This window comes from Otolemur garnettii, unplaced genomic scaffold, assembly GCF_000181295.1.
Source record: "Otolemur garnettii isolate 467f Iridium unplaced genomic scaffold, OtoGar3 scaffold00006, whole genome shotgun sequence".
NCBI lineage: Eukaryota > Metazoa > Chordata > Mammalia > Primates > Galagidae > Otolemur > Otolemur garnettii.
This window is the reverse complement of record NW_003852401.1, coordinates 10,231,308-10,248,008: the sequence shown is the minus strand read 5'-3', so window position 1 is coordinate 10,248,008 and position 16,701 is coordinate 10,231,308. Positions and strand designations below refer to the sequence as shown.

The window sequence follows — 16,701 nt, the reverse complement described above, 5'->3', positions numbered from 1 at the left end:
AAAAGAAAAACAAAATCAGCTCCTTTTAATAGCAAAACTTGGTCATAGCTAAAACCGTGTTTGAAATATGTAAAAGAGCAGCCAAAAGCAGGCAAGATTGGCAAAACTGTGCAAGACAAAGTAGAGATAAGACCCTATGAAGAGAGGACTTAGCTGCTTAGACTCCTGAAACACCCAGTAAAAATACACTTGTTAAAGTTGAAGTACAACATGAAGGTCACATGAAGTACAACTCCCAAATCCCTTATTTGCAACAATTGAATGGGGCTGCAATAGTTCATGACAGTGGCATCCTGCAACAGGTCTGCTTTCAAAGAGAAGAAGTGGCAGGGCTTAATGGAGAATTATACAGATAAGGCCAATCTTCAGAAAGCAGCTTTTCTCATAACAGCCAAGAAAAGAGATTACTTTGCTTGTAAAAAACAAAAACAAAAAAAACAGACTGCAACAAATAATGGCTACTGAAATTCATCAAACAAAAGCTCTTAAATTCATTTGAAAGGTCCTACCAACCTGGAACACATCCCAGGCCCACATGCCTTATACCTTTCAATAAGCACATGGTTCAGAAAAAAACTCTCTTGCGAAAGTAAGTCCTGAAAAAGGAAGCAGCACAGTATCTGTACAAATACTCAGAATGTGAATAGAGGAAGGAAACAGGAATAGTAAATGGCAGGAAAAGAAATTCCCTACAAAGCAGATGAAAATAATTTACTATGAATTAAAAATATGAATGAACTAATTTCCTCTAAAAAGTACCATGCAAGGTGGAAATAAATGTAAGGAATTAAGGAAAAGATGGTGATCTAGTAGGAATAGATGAAAGCATGCTTGCAGATGAGGCAAAGAAGTAAAAGAAAACAAAGTTATCACCAAAAATGTTTTCATGGTTGTGTGTATGTTAAAGCTGATCAGATTGTACACTTTCATATGTTGAACTTATTGCATTAAATTATACCCTACAATAAGTTATAAAAGACAAATAAACTTGCAGATACATATAGCAATATAGATGAATCTTAAAAACACCATGTTAAGTAAAATATATCAGACGTGAAAAAGTACATAGTATATTATTCCATTTACATGGCATTCTAGAAGAGGCAAAATTAAGGTGATATAAATCAGAAAAGTAGATATCTCGATGTGGGAGGAATTGACTAAAAAGAAGCATCAGGAAAATTTCTGGATTATGAAGGTTTTCTGTATCTCTAGTAATGTGGTGATTACTTAGATATACAGCTATAAAAACTCATTAAACTAAAAACTAAAACCTGTATACTTTATTCTAATTATGTCTCATTTTAGTAATGCATATTGAAGGAAAAAGGATTTATAAAGTAAAAATGACAAGTTCAACATATATATAATTTGAGTCTCCAAAGAACAAAACTAATGGAATATAACAAATAAACTGAAGCTATAATCCAAAAATAATTTCCAGAAATAGAAACTCCAGACATGGACATTAAAGTTTATGAAATCAGTAGGGAAAAGATGGGCTATTTGCTAAACATGATTTTTTGTAATAATTTCCTAAATAATTACAAATGGATAAAATGTTTATAACTGAAAAATAAATTAATGATAGCAGAAAAATCATGGTTTGAAAGTACTTTATATATGCCTCATTGTGGAGAATGCTTTTTTAAGTATCCCACTAAATTCAAAAGTGATAGAGGGAAAGATTGATCAATATATGTATATAAAAAATTTAAAATATTTTTCTTTGGCATAAAGCACTATTGTTAATGTCAGAATAAAAATAATAAATTATGTAAAATTGACCTATATACAATTCCCCTAATATATAAAGAACTCCTGTAATCACTAAGAAAACAAAAATTGACAAAGGAAATATAATTATTTCTTAAGGCTGCTGCTCAATTTTGTTCATGATAAAAGAAGTAAAATTTTAAAGTATAGTGAATCATATGTGGGGGCTAAATAAATTTTAAAAAATGGTTCCAAGAAGACAGAATAAAATGATGGTTACCAGAGGGTGGGAAGGGGTAGCAGAAAGGGGGGCTAAAGTGGAGTACAAAAATGTAGTTAGATAGTTAGATAGAATGAATAATATATGATTACACAATGAAGTATAATCAACAATAAGTTAAAGTATACTTTAAAATAACTAAAAGAATGGAACTGGGTAATACAAATGATAAATGCCTAAAGCTATGGATGCCCCATTTACCCAAATTTAATTAATACATATAGTATGCCTTCATCAAAACATCATATGTACTCTACAAAGTACATGCGATATTAAGTACCCATAAAAATTAAAAATTAAATATATAGTAAAAAAAACTTCACTGAAATACCAAATTGGTCTTTTGCTACTGGTGCAGAGAAACTGTTGGTGCTATGTTGAAAGGGAAGCAGGGATAGATAGAGCTTTCAAAACTATACATACTCTTTGGTTCATCATTTTCACATCTAGCAACATATCTTTGAGATGTACAATTGGTATAAGAGCACCAGTATTTATTACAACATTGCTTGTTGAAACAAAAGATGGAAAACAGCGCAAACATCTAACTAACCTGCTCTCACAAAGCCTGGCACTGAGGCACAGATCTCTTCCCATCCAGGATAAGGGATATCTTTTTCTTATATATATATGCAGGTGTGGTACAAGTTAGTATTTATTGATTTCTCAAAAGGAGGAACACAAAGACTTGTGAAGCAGTCCCAGATTTTTAATAATTTTTTTTCAGTCCCCTATCGTCGTCTTGCCACACACAATTTAGGCACACCTTTAGCCAACTTGTCCATCTCAGGTCCTTCCAAAGCATTTCTAGCCCGGTTTTAATAAAGCAGAAACAACTGTTCCTGCAGTTATCTTTCTTTGGTTATGTAATAAATGGATTAAATAACTAATGATGATAGAACTAGGATATATACACATTTAGGAATAAATAGAACTTGGCATCAGGTCAACTAGTAGGAGTAGTTGTGCTCTAGTATGATTAAAAGATCATTGGTATATCTGAAAGAGATTGATTGGAGAGCTTTAGTTAATGTAGCAAGCTGGTTAGATGATCATTTAAGAGAGCCTTTATTGTATTCTGGCAATAGGTGAAGAGTAATTTATTATATTCCAAAGTAAATAAAATCAGAATAATCCAAATAAAAAGTGATTTGCTAGAATTATCACATTTTTACGTCTGAGTGCTTTGTCTTCTTCATTATGACTTTCCTATGAGCCCATGTTCTTTCCAATGTGTTGCAGGCTTTGGTAAAAGAGTTACAAAGTGATGTTAATGTAGTAAGGCGACGAATCAAAGAGCTTAAAAAAATGAAAAAAAACAGGGATTCTTGCAAAACCTCAACCCACAAAGCTCAAACCTTGGCAGCTTCTATCCTGAACATTTCACAGTCAGATCTAGAAGAAATACTAGACACAGAAGATGAAGTGGTAAGATCATTTAAATCTTAATTAATAAAGATTGTGATTATATTATAATAAAGCGTTTATTAGACATTGAATTTAAATACCATTTTTATGTGTTCTATGCTTCTTAGAATTGAAATTCTTTAAGATAATGTTAATGAAGATAAGATTGTTAAAATGCAAATGAGAGATATACATTGAGTATTAACCGACTCAAAACGCCTTTTGTGTAATGCAATGGGTAGTGTAGAAATAATCTAGTTCAACCTCTGAAATTACTTGTTTAATATTTGTGTCATTTACCCTTTCCTGTCGTCTTCATTTTCTTTAATTTAATCATATTTTATATCTGATAAGCCAGTATTTTTAATTAATCAACTGGGATAGATTTAGTTAAGCTGAGTCATCATTGATTTGAGGATTTTTCCCCCTTGTGAGGTTTTTTTAAAGTAGAAAATCTATAGGCTTTCTTGGCTGAATTCAAAATTATTGGTGATCAATATATTTTTTGTAAACAAAATTATTGAAAAATATATTTATTGCCTCTAATAAGGTAAAGTATTCCTTACTGAATTCATATCCATATAGGTAAGGTGTTTGGCGGCACTTTTGGAGAGGGAACTGCAGACCTATAACCTCATAAACCGCAGGATATTATCCTGTGCAGTCCTCTGTGAAACCTGCAGAGGGAGCTCAATTCTGTCTTGCCATGCCTCTGAACTTTAATTCATAAATATTAGAGTTTTTAGAAGGAAGAAAGAGATGATAAGGCTAATAGCTTCCCCATAAATATTTACTTAATGAATAAATAAAATTATAGATTTGACTATATAAGATCATCCTCCAGCCACCACCCAAATCAGCTTCTGAAAGTTCTCCTGAAGTAGAGCAAATCTACAATTTGCAAAGGTTTTTAAACTACCAAGAATTCTTAGAAAAGAGGCTAAAGTAATCCTACAAGGATTATTTTCATCCTATGAGTGAATAAGAGTAAATTATCAGTTTCCTATTTTCAACAGCTATGCTACAATGTCTGTTCCTTTCTACCAAATGCTGAACTTTGAAATACAAGATCATTATCAAACATAAAACACAGGAGATGATGGTACCTCTGGTAAGGGTATTAACAATGCCTCTTGTATACGTTTAATTAAAATGTTCTGATTATAAGAAACATAATAAAAACTTAAGGTTGAGGCCTCTAGTGTTGCTTAGGAGTTTTAAAACAAATTTAGCAAAATCTCTCATAAGCATGCTTTTATGCATGTGTGTATGTTTGTATGTGCACATGGTACACTGTGTACGTACTCTGTGACAGAGGCATGCGTCTTTGTTGGGAATCTAAAAAGATTCCAAGGCTAACAAATTAGAGAAAAGCATTCTGTTTGAATGAGTAAGGGAGAAAAAGGGTCTAGATAGGGTATTTCTGTGAAGAAATGTCACAAAAATTGACTGTGGGAAGATGCCGTCTGAAGACAGAGTACACAGCATTGCAAAATGCATTTTACACAATCTTAAATGAAGCCCTTCCTGGAAGAAAAAGAAGTACAAACATACTGTTATGAGAAGTATCAGTATACCTTGATATATTTACTAGATTTAATTATAAACCAGAGCTTATTTAGACTGACTCCTGTATCTTTCAGAGGTCAAGATAGTTGAGTGGCTTGCCTAAGCAGAGCCCAAACCACCTGATTTATGCTCTTCAAACTGCATTTCATACTATGAAATTCGTGTTAAAAACTGATAGCCTATCTGAACTGTCTAGCATGACATCTGGTACACAGTAAATTTCAACAAAAATTAATTTGATAAAAGGTCCATTTTTTTTTTACAAACTGAATTTTAATTTTCAGTGAATCAACTACCTATGTGAATATCTTATAATTTCTGAAATAATATAACTTGATAATTGTTGGGTTGAAATATTTAGTGACGTACAGCACTTTGTTGGAGTGTTTTTTGCTTATCAGTAGATTATTGGATATTTTAAATCAACAAGCATTTAAATATCATGCTATTTTCTATTTTGTTTGTAATTATAACAATTACCCCTTAGTTATCTGTTGACAAGTCAGATTATTTGGGTATGAGGTTTTATGTTACCTTACTAACGTCACTTTTAAATGATTCTCTTACACAGTTCCATATTATTTTTCACTTTATTGTAATCACTTTCACCCCTTTCACAGTCCCTACCTTGAGTTCACTGCAAAGGCAAAAATAAAATATTATTAAATTACTGTGAAATATGGAAATACCACTTTATCTGCCACATGTATGTAAATCTTTAAAAGTTAAAATATTAAAGAGCATGACTTTAAATATTTGTACTTTGAGGAGACAGGCTGCTCTTTCTTGAATCTAAGCCTACTGCTATTTCTCTAGATTTATTCAATAACTGATAGTATGATCAAGTTAGTATAAATGCAGTTAGAACAAATGTTTTTGTTTTATTTCTCTAGGAAATTGAAAAGATAAAGACAGATGCTGAAAATGATAAGGAATGGCTGCTACACATTCAGAGACTTCTTGAAGGACAGGTATTTCAGTTTTCTGCTTTATATATTAAAACTAAGAATTTCAAACCCTGCATTTTTACTAGTTGTCTAACTTTTTACAAATACTTACCCATTATTTACTTCTGTCAGGTAAAGAAGTATTCCAGTAGGTCGACAGGGAAAGTTAACCCTCTATTTGTACTTTTGAATTTAGCAAATGAAACAAATGCCTTGGGAAACAGCCAACATGGGCCTTACCAAATGCATTAATTAAATTATCGAGTCAACCTCTGTACTTGCTAGACTGAAAAGGATCCATTCTCTCATGCCTCTTAGGAAAAGAGATTCTTTATTAGGTGTCTTTAAAGTTAGTAGTTGATATGGACACCTGAGGAGTTCATGGGTTTCAGTGACCTTTTACTATGGACCTGTTTCCAGTCAATTCATGTTTTCCTCACAGCCAGACAGCTGTTTATTACTGTGTCTTCCCGCATTCTCTACAATATTTTCTACTGAGACCTCGAGCAGCTTGTTAGTGGGAAGTAAATATTGATTTGGCATCCTGTCAATGCAGAAAGAATGAAAAAATTTCCACCAGAGGCCCCTCAAACATTTTCCTATCGACGTTTTCTGGGCCGAGTGGAAAGCTGCATAGAGGATGACAAGGCCAAGACGAGTTGAAATCCCTGAGGGGTCTATTGAGACTGCTGCTGTGACCTGTGTGATACTTTTTCTTCCCTTTCAAGTAGTTTTTTAATACACATATAGTCTGCTGGGATGCGCCCCTCTTGTAAGTGATCAAGGGCAGTTTATTGGCAGGTGAGAGCCCTGCTTTTCTAGTTATCGCCGGCTTTTGTTTTGACATCACTGACAACATGTAATATATTCTAAAACTTTTTCATTATAGCTATTTATGCTTAACCTAATTGCTTCTTTTAAAAATGACTTGGAATATATAAAAGCTAAAGCATATTTGTCAAAATACAAAAAAAAAATACTCTTGTGTGATTTGGGGAAAGTCATCCTGTATGTTTCTGTGTAAAAATTAAAAACAGAAGCTGATATTAATTATTATAGTGCAATTATTTTACACTTTTATTAACAAATAGCAGTTTCTGTGCTTTAAGTAAAGTCAAGAAAGAGGAAATAATATTCAAACCACAAATTTTCTTAGTATCAGTTTTGTATATTTTTGAAACATTATTTATAATTTCTTCAATAATAATATAAAGTGATTGGCAATCTTTTGATTAATGTTGTGTAAATATAGATGTGACGACTTACTTTTGAGAAAAGAGGCCATTTCTTAATTACGTTGTAGGCCTAGAACCCAGCTCAGAGCCTGGCACATTAAGGAGTTTGATAATGATCGCTATAAGTTTTTTTTCCAGCTTGAAAATGATAAAAATAAACTTTTGAATGAATTTTTAAATGTTCACCTTATAAATATGACCTGTGTTTCTTTTAATTGGAAATTTTATCATCATTTATGACCATAAAAATAATCCATATGTATAAAACTTTATTAAATATTACTAAAGCTATACTGACACTAGACCTGGATGTTTTTGCTAACTCTTTTAGAGTTACATACATACATTCTTCATTATCTGAGTGTATGCTTATTCTGTCCAGTTAATGTAAAAAAATCCTGTTGAAAATGGCATCAGACTGCTTAATACTGCAGTTTGATATAGTGCCTTTTTGTGCCACTGAGCCTGGACTCTGGAATATAATTGCCAGGCAGTATTGATTTAATTGCCCAGGTTTATTTGTGGACTCCTAATTATTGACTGGAGGTAAATTTAATGGAGCAGCCTTTATGAACACTGGGAAACCGCTGCTGTTGCTGTTGTATGTAATGAACTGCATCATGTGCCTTTAGATCATTTTTCAAGCTAATTTTATTCCACTGTGACAGTATGATAACATTTAAAAAGTCAACGACTTTTTATTTTTATTACTGACATAGGTGGTTTTGCTGATGTCTTTGAATTTTGTGAGAGAAAAAATACAGACTTCGTTGGTTGCACTTGAATGTCACTGTAATTATGCCCAAGAGAAAAATCTATAAAGGAGAAAACGTCTCCTTTTTTTAGCCTACTTTTCTTCTCCCTCAATCCCAGCAATTATATTTGTCCTGAATTTTGGAAAAGGTTTTCTTTGCCCACCAGTGTTTTTAACATTTTGAGTTATGCTTATAGGATTGTGTGGGCAAAAGTGTAAATATGTTCATTCATAAGTTTTGTTTAGTTTATGGCCTACAGCTCCTTGCATATGAGGTTACATGATCTTTACGTTGTGAAATAACTGAGCACATTTTCTAAAATTTACTAATTAACTCAACATTGGTGTTTTATGTTTAAAATATTTTGAAAATAAAATTATAGAAAAACTTTCCCTTTACACATAAGTCCTATGTCTGTATTGGGTATTATATATGATAGAATTGCAAGATTATAGGGATGAATATGACCCTGTGATTTTGTTTTTTGTTTGAGTGGACCCCAGAATTATTTTCTGTTAACAAAAAATTTTTTAGCATTAATTTGGTAAAATTTTATATTGATAAAATATTTACCACAAAAAGGCAGTTCTGCTATATATCAATAGTGTAATGCCAACTGCTACTGTTAACTAGAAGGGTATGAGAACTACAAGATTTAAAATTTTAACTTACAGGGAAGTGCCTGTGGCTCAAAGGAGTAGGGCACCAGCTCCATATACCGGAGGTGGCAGGTTCATATCCAGCCCCAGCCAAAACGACAAAAAAAAAAAAAAAAAAAATTAACTTACATATATATTCCATATAGAATGCAAATGTAATCATTACATCAAATAGTTCTGATGCAATTAATAATTTTAGACATTTAACATTTATCTGCATCTCACCTTTGTCTCCATAGCTATCTAGAAATAAGAACCACATTGAAAAAAAATCAAAGATCTACTTTCATTTCTATGGCATAGCATAGAAATTTCTGTGAACTTATATTAATCTTTCTTTTCATATTAATACATATTTTAAAACTTAGAATTTATGGAAGAGGCAAACAGCAAATTAATGATTGTTGTGAGATGGGAAAAAACACAAAAATTAGTTTTCTGTAGTTTAGGGAGTGAGAGAAAAAAAGAGACATAGAAAAGTACATTGGGACCAAATTATAAAAACTTTTAAGCAAGACAGGGGCATAATTAGAATTGTGCTTCAGAAAGATGCATGAGATCAGCATGTAGAGGAAAAAGACACTAGAAGCAAGAAAGTAGTCTAGGTGAGGGATCTAGATGTGCTCTGGATGTCAAACTAGAAGGGCCAAAGATAGGTGTGCTCCTTGTTGTAGTAATTGAATAGATAGCAGTCTTCAGATAAGGTGAAGAGGTTAGAAGGCAGAAACCAAAGATGAGTGAGTTAAACATCCTGCACCGTAAGAAAGATGATGATAACCTTAAAGCGTTTTAGAGGATGAGAGAGGTAAGGTAGATTTGGTAGGAGGAAGTTAAATAATGATTGAAGTTATAGAACATTTAGTAGGCTAACAATCAATGCAATTCCCTAAAATTAACATTATTCAGAGATTCGTGATTTTTCATCCATTTATCCCAGCCTTCTGTCTGGCTTTCGTCAGTGAAATTTAACCACTTAAGAATACATTTCAAACTCTTACAGAGACATTAAGCAAAGTGAAATTAGCCATTTACAAAAGGACAAATGCTGTGTGATTGTACTTTCATATAGTTCCTAGAGTAGTCAAATTCACAGAGGCTAAAAGTAGACTAGAAGTTGCTAGGGGCCAGTGGGAGGAGGGGAATAGGGGGTTATTGTTTTAGAAGGACAGAGTTTCAGTATAGAAAGATGAAAACACTCTGGAGATAGATGGTGGTGAGGTTTTAATGCCATTTTATAATAGACTTCAAATAATAAAATTTATATTGTGCCTATAACATATAACACATTTTAAAAAAATATAAAGTAGCATTTATAGTCAGGATATGGGGGACATAGTAATATTCCTTTCCTTTGTGATTTAGTTGATTTAATTTATAGAGGGCAAGCTTATCTCCTTATTTCCAAACATTGAGAACCCCTTATTAATATAGGAACCAAATTAGCATAGCCAAATCTACTGTGGCTCAATTCTGTTAGTTGCTATCTTCTGGATAGGTTCTGTCTATCAATTCTGTCCTCTGGATAGACAAGTTAGTCTTTTATCTCCTGTAATGTGCTATGGGAAAGCAAAAAGTCAGTACATTGTGCCCTGGAACTATGACTACCCAGAAGACCAGTGTAGAATGAAATCACCTCTAGTCTTGCACCGTGAAGCCCCGCCCGTGTCACTACAGTCTGGTTTTCTTAATATCCAAGGGATATCACCAAGAATTTTCATCTTGATTTAGAACTAGATTTTGCCCTGGTCTTCAGACAGAGGACCAATACACTTGTATTTAAAGGTGCTATCATAAAAGATGCAAAAAGTTAAAACAAATATAAAATTTATAAAGTAAAAAAAGCTGTAGTAAACTAAGGTTAATTTATTACTGAAGAAGGAAAATTTTAAAAGCCCACAGTAGTGTACAGTAATGACTTAGGTCTTCACATTTACTCACCTCACTGATTCACCCAGAGCAACTTCTAGTCCTTCAGGTAAGTGCCCTAGCAAGGATATTGTTATCTTTTACACTGTATGTTTACTGTACCTGTTCATGCTTAGATACACACATACTTAACATTGGTGTTCCAGGTGCTTGTTGAGTACAGTAACAAGCTGTACAGATTTGTAGCCCAGGCACAATATGGCCTAGGTGTATAGTAATCGATACCATCTAGGTTTGTTTACATATTGATACCGGAATTTCCTCTTCTCTCCTGGCTGGCACGCCAAATCTGATACCGGACTTTCTGGTTCTTGGTCTTGGTGATTTGAAGAATAAATCCACAGACCACAGATCAGTGGCAAGACAGAATTTATTTACAGAAAAAGAATACAAAAACACTAAAGTTTCTGGAAGGGAGAGAAAACCCAAGTTGGGAGAGAAAAGCTCTCTCCGTTTTTCTCTGTTTAGCGGTATATATAGGTACATGGGTAATTTCTATATGAAGCCAGGAAATGAATGGACATAGTCCCTTCTGCTGGGGCAAGGTGAATGAATGTACTAATGAATGGACACAGTCCATTCATAGAACTGAGGCCTAGAAAACTTACATGAAATTGACCTAGGTATAGGAAATAGGAGTTCCATATTTAGTCAAAAGTGTAAAGAAAAGGAGATACCAAGGTGCCGGTGTTTCCCTAGCAGCTGTCCGGTTCCTTTGGCTACTGGAGCCTCCAGTGGGGGAGGAGGGTCTCCCCTCCTTGCCTGCACTCCAGCCCCCTGGTTCCTCTGACAGCTGCTGCTGCACCAACACGGCTAAGGTGGAGGCAGCGGGTCCTCCAGCCCAGCTCGGCTGAGCTGGCTGGGGCGCCACCTGTCCTGTATCAATATGATCTGTGATGTTTGTATAATGATGAAGTCACCTAACAACATATTCTTAAAACATATACCCCTAGGAACTCTCAAAGAGCATGTATAATCCATCATCCACAATCACCCAGATTCTGGGGTAAATTATATTTAAATCAACACTTAGTAATTTAAAAAAGACCAACTAATTCAACTCTCTTTTGGATCTTTCCCCGTACCTTTATTTTTTCCTACCCTTAACGATTAAGGCTTATTTCAGTCATTTCAGGCTGCTATAACAGAAAACCACAGACTGGGTGGCTTAAACCAAAAAAAACTTTATTTCTCATAGCTCTGGAGTCTAGGAAGTCTGAGATCAGGTGCTGGCAGATCTAGTGAGGGCATTCATTCTGGATTGGAAATGGTGGTCGTCTTCATGTATTCTCACAGAGAGAGAGCACATGTGAGGGTGCCAGCACTCTCAGCTCTTCTTGTAAGGGCATTAATCCCATTCATGAGGGTTCCACCTGATGACCTCATTACCTCCCAAAGGTCCTGCCTCTTAATACCATCACCCTGGGGTTTAGGATTTCAACACATGAATTTTGGGAGAACGCAAGTATTCTATTTATTACAAGGATCTGTCTACTACATACTTTTTATATCAATTAAGCCCTTTGTTTTTCTGAATTCAGAGTTCACATCCATGTGATGTTCATATTGATATTCAAACCTAGTCATTGTGAGCCCCAGGTGATTTATTTAATGTCTACGTAAAGAGAGACCCTTTCTTTTTACAGCAGACATAAACTCTGAAAGGTTCTGTTTGGTGTATACATCTCATCTAATCCTGAGACAGCATATAGGGAATGGCCACATACCCTTGAAATATATACACTACACAGTTCCTGGCATTTGAGAGGAAAGTCAGCTATATAAGGATAGACTGAATACCAGGATTAAGAAGCATTATTTGTTATAATATGTAGGAGATTTGCCTAGAACACAACTAGGACCTCAAAAAGATCTTACAGGGGGTTGGGGGAGGTGTGATAAAGCAGGCATGTGTCAGGCTTCATGTGAGTCAATGTCTGTAAAGTCACAGAGTCCAAACTGATGTCTGGGGGCTCAGAGAATTGAGGTCCTTTCTGGGCTGCTGTCATTGTACAAGGCATTATCTTTAAGGTGAGGGCATAGCAGTAGTCTCTGATCTATGAGAATACTGCTTATTAGTTAGGTAAAAATGACTTTTATGTGGGTGGGAAATGAAAGAGGGGATGCCAGTGCCAGGTGACAAGGACCTAGTGCCTAGGCATTAGCCCTATCTAGGTAAGTTGTCAGGACAGAATTATAGTGTCACGCAGGAACCAGACAAGAAGCCTAATCATAGGCCTGGAGATACTGCTGGATTTAAAGGAAAGACTACAGCTCACATTTCTCTTCTATCTTACAAAGTTACTATGTCCACAAAGAACTTGCTGGCAGTTTATTTTACTAGATTCTGAAATGTCCTACCAAGGGTCATTCATATCCCATAGATTGTATAAATAAGATAAATCATTCCATTTACTTTAAGTGTTATGGAAGTACTCCTTGAGGCAAAAGAATAAATAAAATAACATATTCTTTCACCTCTTTATTCTCAATTCTGTCTTACAACTTCTAGAGTAGCATTCACAGTTAAAGGGAAAACAAATTATAGCCTTTATCAGAGTTTGAAAACAGCAGACACAGAATTCTTGATGTCAGTTTTCAGAACTCTCAAAGATTTATCTAATTTTAGTATGTATTATAAAAATATAAACATTTAGGGAACTTAAAATTCAGTACCAAATTTAAATTACAAATAAATTATTCCTTCTAATGACATCTGTGGGTATTTTTAAAAGTTCAGTCTTTGAAATGTCAGATAATAGAGTGGATCCTATTCACCTAGATATGTGTATATGCTTGTGTGTATGTGTATATCTGTGTGTGTGTGTACACATGCATGTGTGTATATAAATAAATACATAAATATTTATACTAAATTTTATAATGCTAAACTACATTGGCATTTATTCCTAAAGTCTCACTAAATCAGATCCTTTTTTAAAATCAGATATAATACATACAATTTTTTATTCTTTACTTTCTATATGACTCAAGCTAGATAAAAGTCAAATTTTACTTTAAAGCAGTATCTTTTTGGTAATAGTCTTCAAACCAAAGACAAGAATACAGATTACAAAATGTTAATTTTATTCTTTATACTTAAAAGTTACCCTTATTTTAATTTTGTTCTTTCAACACAAAAAATTTCCAATTTTACATTACCTACATCATATTCCAGTTAGGGCTGGAGTGTATGCTATTTATATGTTTTTTCAGTTCTGAATGTTAGGCTTTGCTACTTTTCCAAGGTTAGATCTCAGGCATCTGCAGTTATCATTTGTATCTCATCTTTATACAGAAGCATCTCTAAAGGAAGCCACAAATTGTAAGCATGAGTAATAAATTTAAGATTTTTATAGTGGCATACTTGTTCCCTAAAGGCTAAAAAACATCTGTGGATGCTTACATGTAAGAGAAGCTGAAAATCTGTATGAAATCAGGAAAATCCCTCTGGTAATGGAAATCACTTTCTACGATAAGTACAGTCAGAAGCCCTGCCGTAAGGTTTCATATAGACCAAGCAGAGCTCTAGTTATTTAGCCTGTCCCAGTTATATTTTTATACCAAGAAATCATATTCAGTACGAAATCTCCTCATAGCTATTTTCCCCTTGAAGCTGAAGAGTTCAAGATTGTGTAATTCTGCACTGATATCATTTAGAAGTGTCTCTTCCTTTTTGTCAGAGAGAAAGAAATCATGCACATGCAGGCTCTCTAGGTTTTGTAATCCCTGGCACATGCCACCCGAGATGAAGCCCACACAGCATAGTTGTTGGGTTTGTTGTTTCAAGTGTATTTGATAGGGTGAGTGAGAGAAGATCTTTGTTGTTGGCCAGTCCCATTACTAATTCAATCCAACTACAAAATCCTTTTAGTAAGAGGGCACTTGTGCCTTTCTATATCAGAGATTTCTAGAGAAGGCTGAACTCCCTCCAGAATGGGTATAGAGATAATTTGACTAAACTGCTTATATAAAATAAACTTGCATTTAATCAGGGCATCAAAGTAGCAGAAGGTACAATTTTCCTGATCTTAGTGCTTTTAGAACATTTTGAAACATTTTGGACATTAAAAAATATGGCAAACAAATAAGCAGATTATGTAAATTTTTAAAGTCCTTTTCAAGTTATGTCATAAATTAATAACGTTTCAGTCTTAGTTAACCAATCTAGAGCTGTATGCAGAGAATTGATGTCCATGTGGCACTGTAAGATGTTGAAGCTGCCTTAAATCACTGAGGAGTACATTATGTTACATCTAGCCTTCAGGTTAGCTGTAATTTATGACATGCAAGAATTAATGTGATATAAATAATAACTCTGAGTTAACCAAATAGCCAATTAATTTGAAAATCTCAGTGTGGACTAAGCAGTCCATGAAATCCATTGTACAATCCACGAAGAAAGTTTGCTAACTAAGTGAATAGTATAAAATTGGTAAAAGGCTATTTTTAAGACAAAAGCTGTTAGTGAATCAATTATTTGAATGCATGCTGAGTCTGTTCCATACAGCAAGAACTATTTGCAAAGTAGGAGGGAGATCTACTTAAAGTTTTCCAGTTGATAGTTAAAGTTTCTATTTTGGGAGGGGAAAAAAGTCTGTTTTTTGAAATGTTTTATAGTTCTGACTTTTCCTTAATCTTCCCCTAAATTTGTTTAAACTATGAATTATTTTGTTGTAACAGTACATTGATTTTCTATTATAAAATCACACTAAGTATGATTGAGCCTTATATATTTAAAAAATAATTTTTGAAAGGCCTCTGTGAAGGCTGGATTTACAGTTACCAATAACTTACAAGTTATAAACAGCAAATACATTGAATCCTAGGTTTAGAGGAAAATATTATCAATTGGCTTATTAACAATGGAAATAGAAAATTGAATTAACATAATTTTTCAAAATCTCAAGCTAACTTGTAAGATATGTGAACTTTTGTCTAAAATTATACACAGACAAATAATATTATTTTTATGAACTATTTGTAGACAAAAAGGACAGCAGATACACACATACTGTACATTTTGAGTTAAGGGTTGACTGGCTGCTGCTTTTTTAAATTTACAATGTAAAACAAAAATAAAATAAAGTTACAATGTGTTTGCCTCTATACAAAGCTTAAAAGAAGCATACAGTCCAATAAAATAGGATTAATGAACAATTGTGTGTAATTTGGGGGCTTTTAGCTTCATTGGGAACCAGTGGAAGAGAATAAAGGGAGTTGTTGATAATAAGTAAGTGGACCTCTTGTTCCATGTTGGAGGCTTTCTGGAAGAGAAATTCTTCGAAACAGATTTTTTAAAGGGAATGTACAGTATATGATATGATGAAAATTGTTCAGATCATAAACAAATGAGAGTAAGCTTAGATTTAAACTTGAAATGAAATTTGCAGATGATTAATGTTAGTATATTGTGGCCTGGTGAAAGGTCTATGGCATTATTACATAGGAAATTACATAACCAGCATGTTTCCCAATGTGTGTTCCATGGCCCACTAGTTCAACTTGATAAATAGACCATGGATAAATTAGAAATAGGATATTATATTGCCCTCTTGGAAAAACACAGTGCCTGTTAACATCTTAAGAAGTCCTGAAATAAAGGAACTTTTTAAAAGTTTGATTTTGTTCCCCAAATTTATTTGATCAAAGAACCATTTTTTAAGAAAAAATTTAAGAAATAAACTTTTAAATATGTTTGCTTTTGCTATATTGGTAAGGAATGGGAAATTATTCCCATCTTATGTTCCTTTTTGATAGGATTGTATATGATACTTCATGACATAGTTTAAATACAAGAAAGTTGTCTGGTAGTTTTGTCAGTTTTGTTGTGTATTTATTTAAAACCTAAAATTAATGTACTGAATATTTAAAGTATATTATTTGTATCATTGGAAGTTTTTCCAAACGTAACTTTTCCCCACATCCAAGAAGACCAATTTGTTAAAATAAGAATTTTCCATTAGTATCACTATCTTCCAGAAGAGAGTTTGAACATATCCATTTTTCTTGATTCTAGGATGCATTTTCTTTAGTTTTTCACATTTCTGAAATTAAATATACATATCCATTATCATGTATATTTAATGTGGTAGGGTTTTTCTTTCCAGAAAAATTATTCTTGAGTTATTGTGTATATCTTACATTCAGCTGTATTTTAAAATGAAAGAAATGTGCCATTTGAGTACCTTACCCTTTCTTCAGTGA

At 33.5% G+C, this 16,701-nt stretch overlaps 1 protein-coding gene across 2 annotated transcripts in view; it reads left to right on the top strand.

The window, feature by feature from the left end:
* Positions 1-16,701, top strand: part of CNTLN (centlein) — a 319,321-nt gene that overhangs the window by 299,961 nt on the left and 2,659 nt on the right. For both annotated transcript variants that reach the window (XM_003782868.2, XM_012813233.1), the window contains exons 24-25: positions 3,239-3,424; positions 5,866-5,943. In XM_003782868.2, the coding sequence (XP_003782916.1) occupies positions 3,239-3,424; positions 5,866-5,943 (264 nt within the window). The remainder of the gene's footprint in view (positions 1-3,238; positions 3,425-5,865; positions 5,944-16,701) is intronic.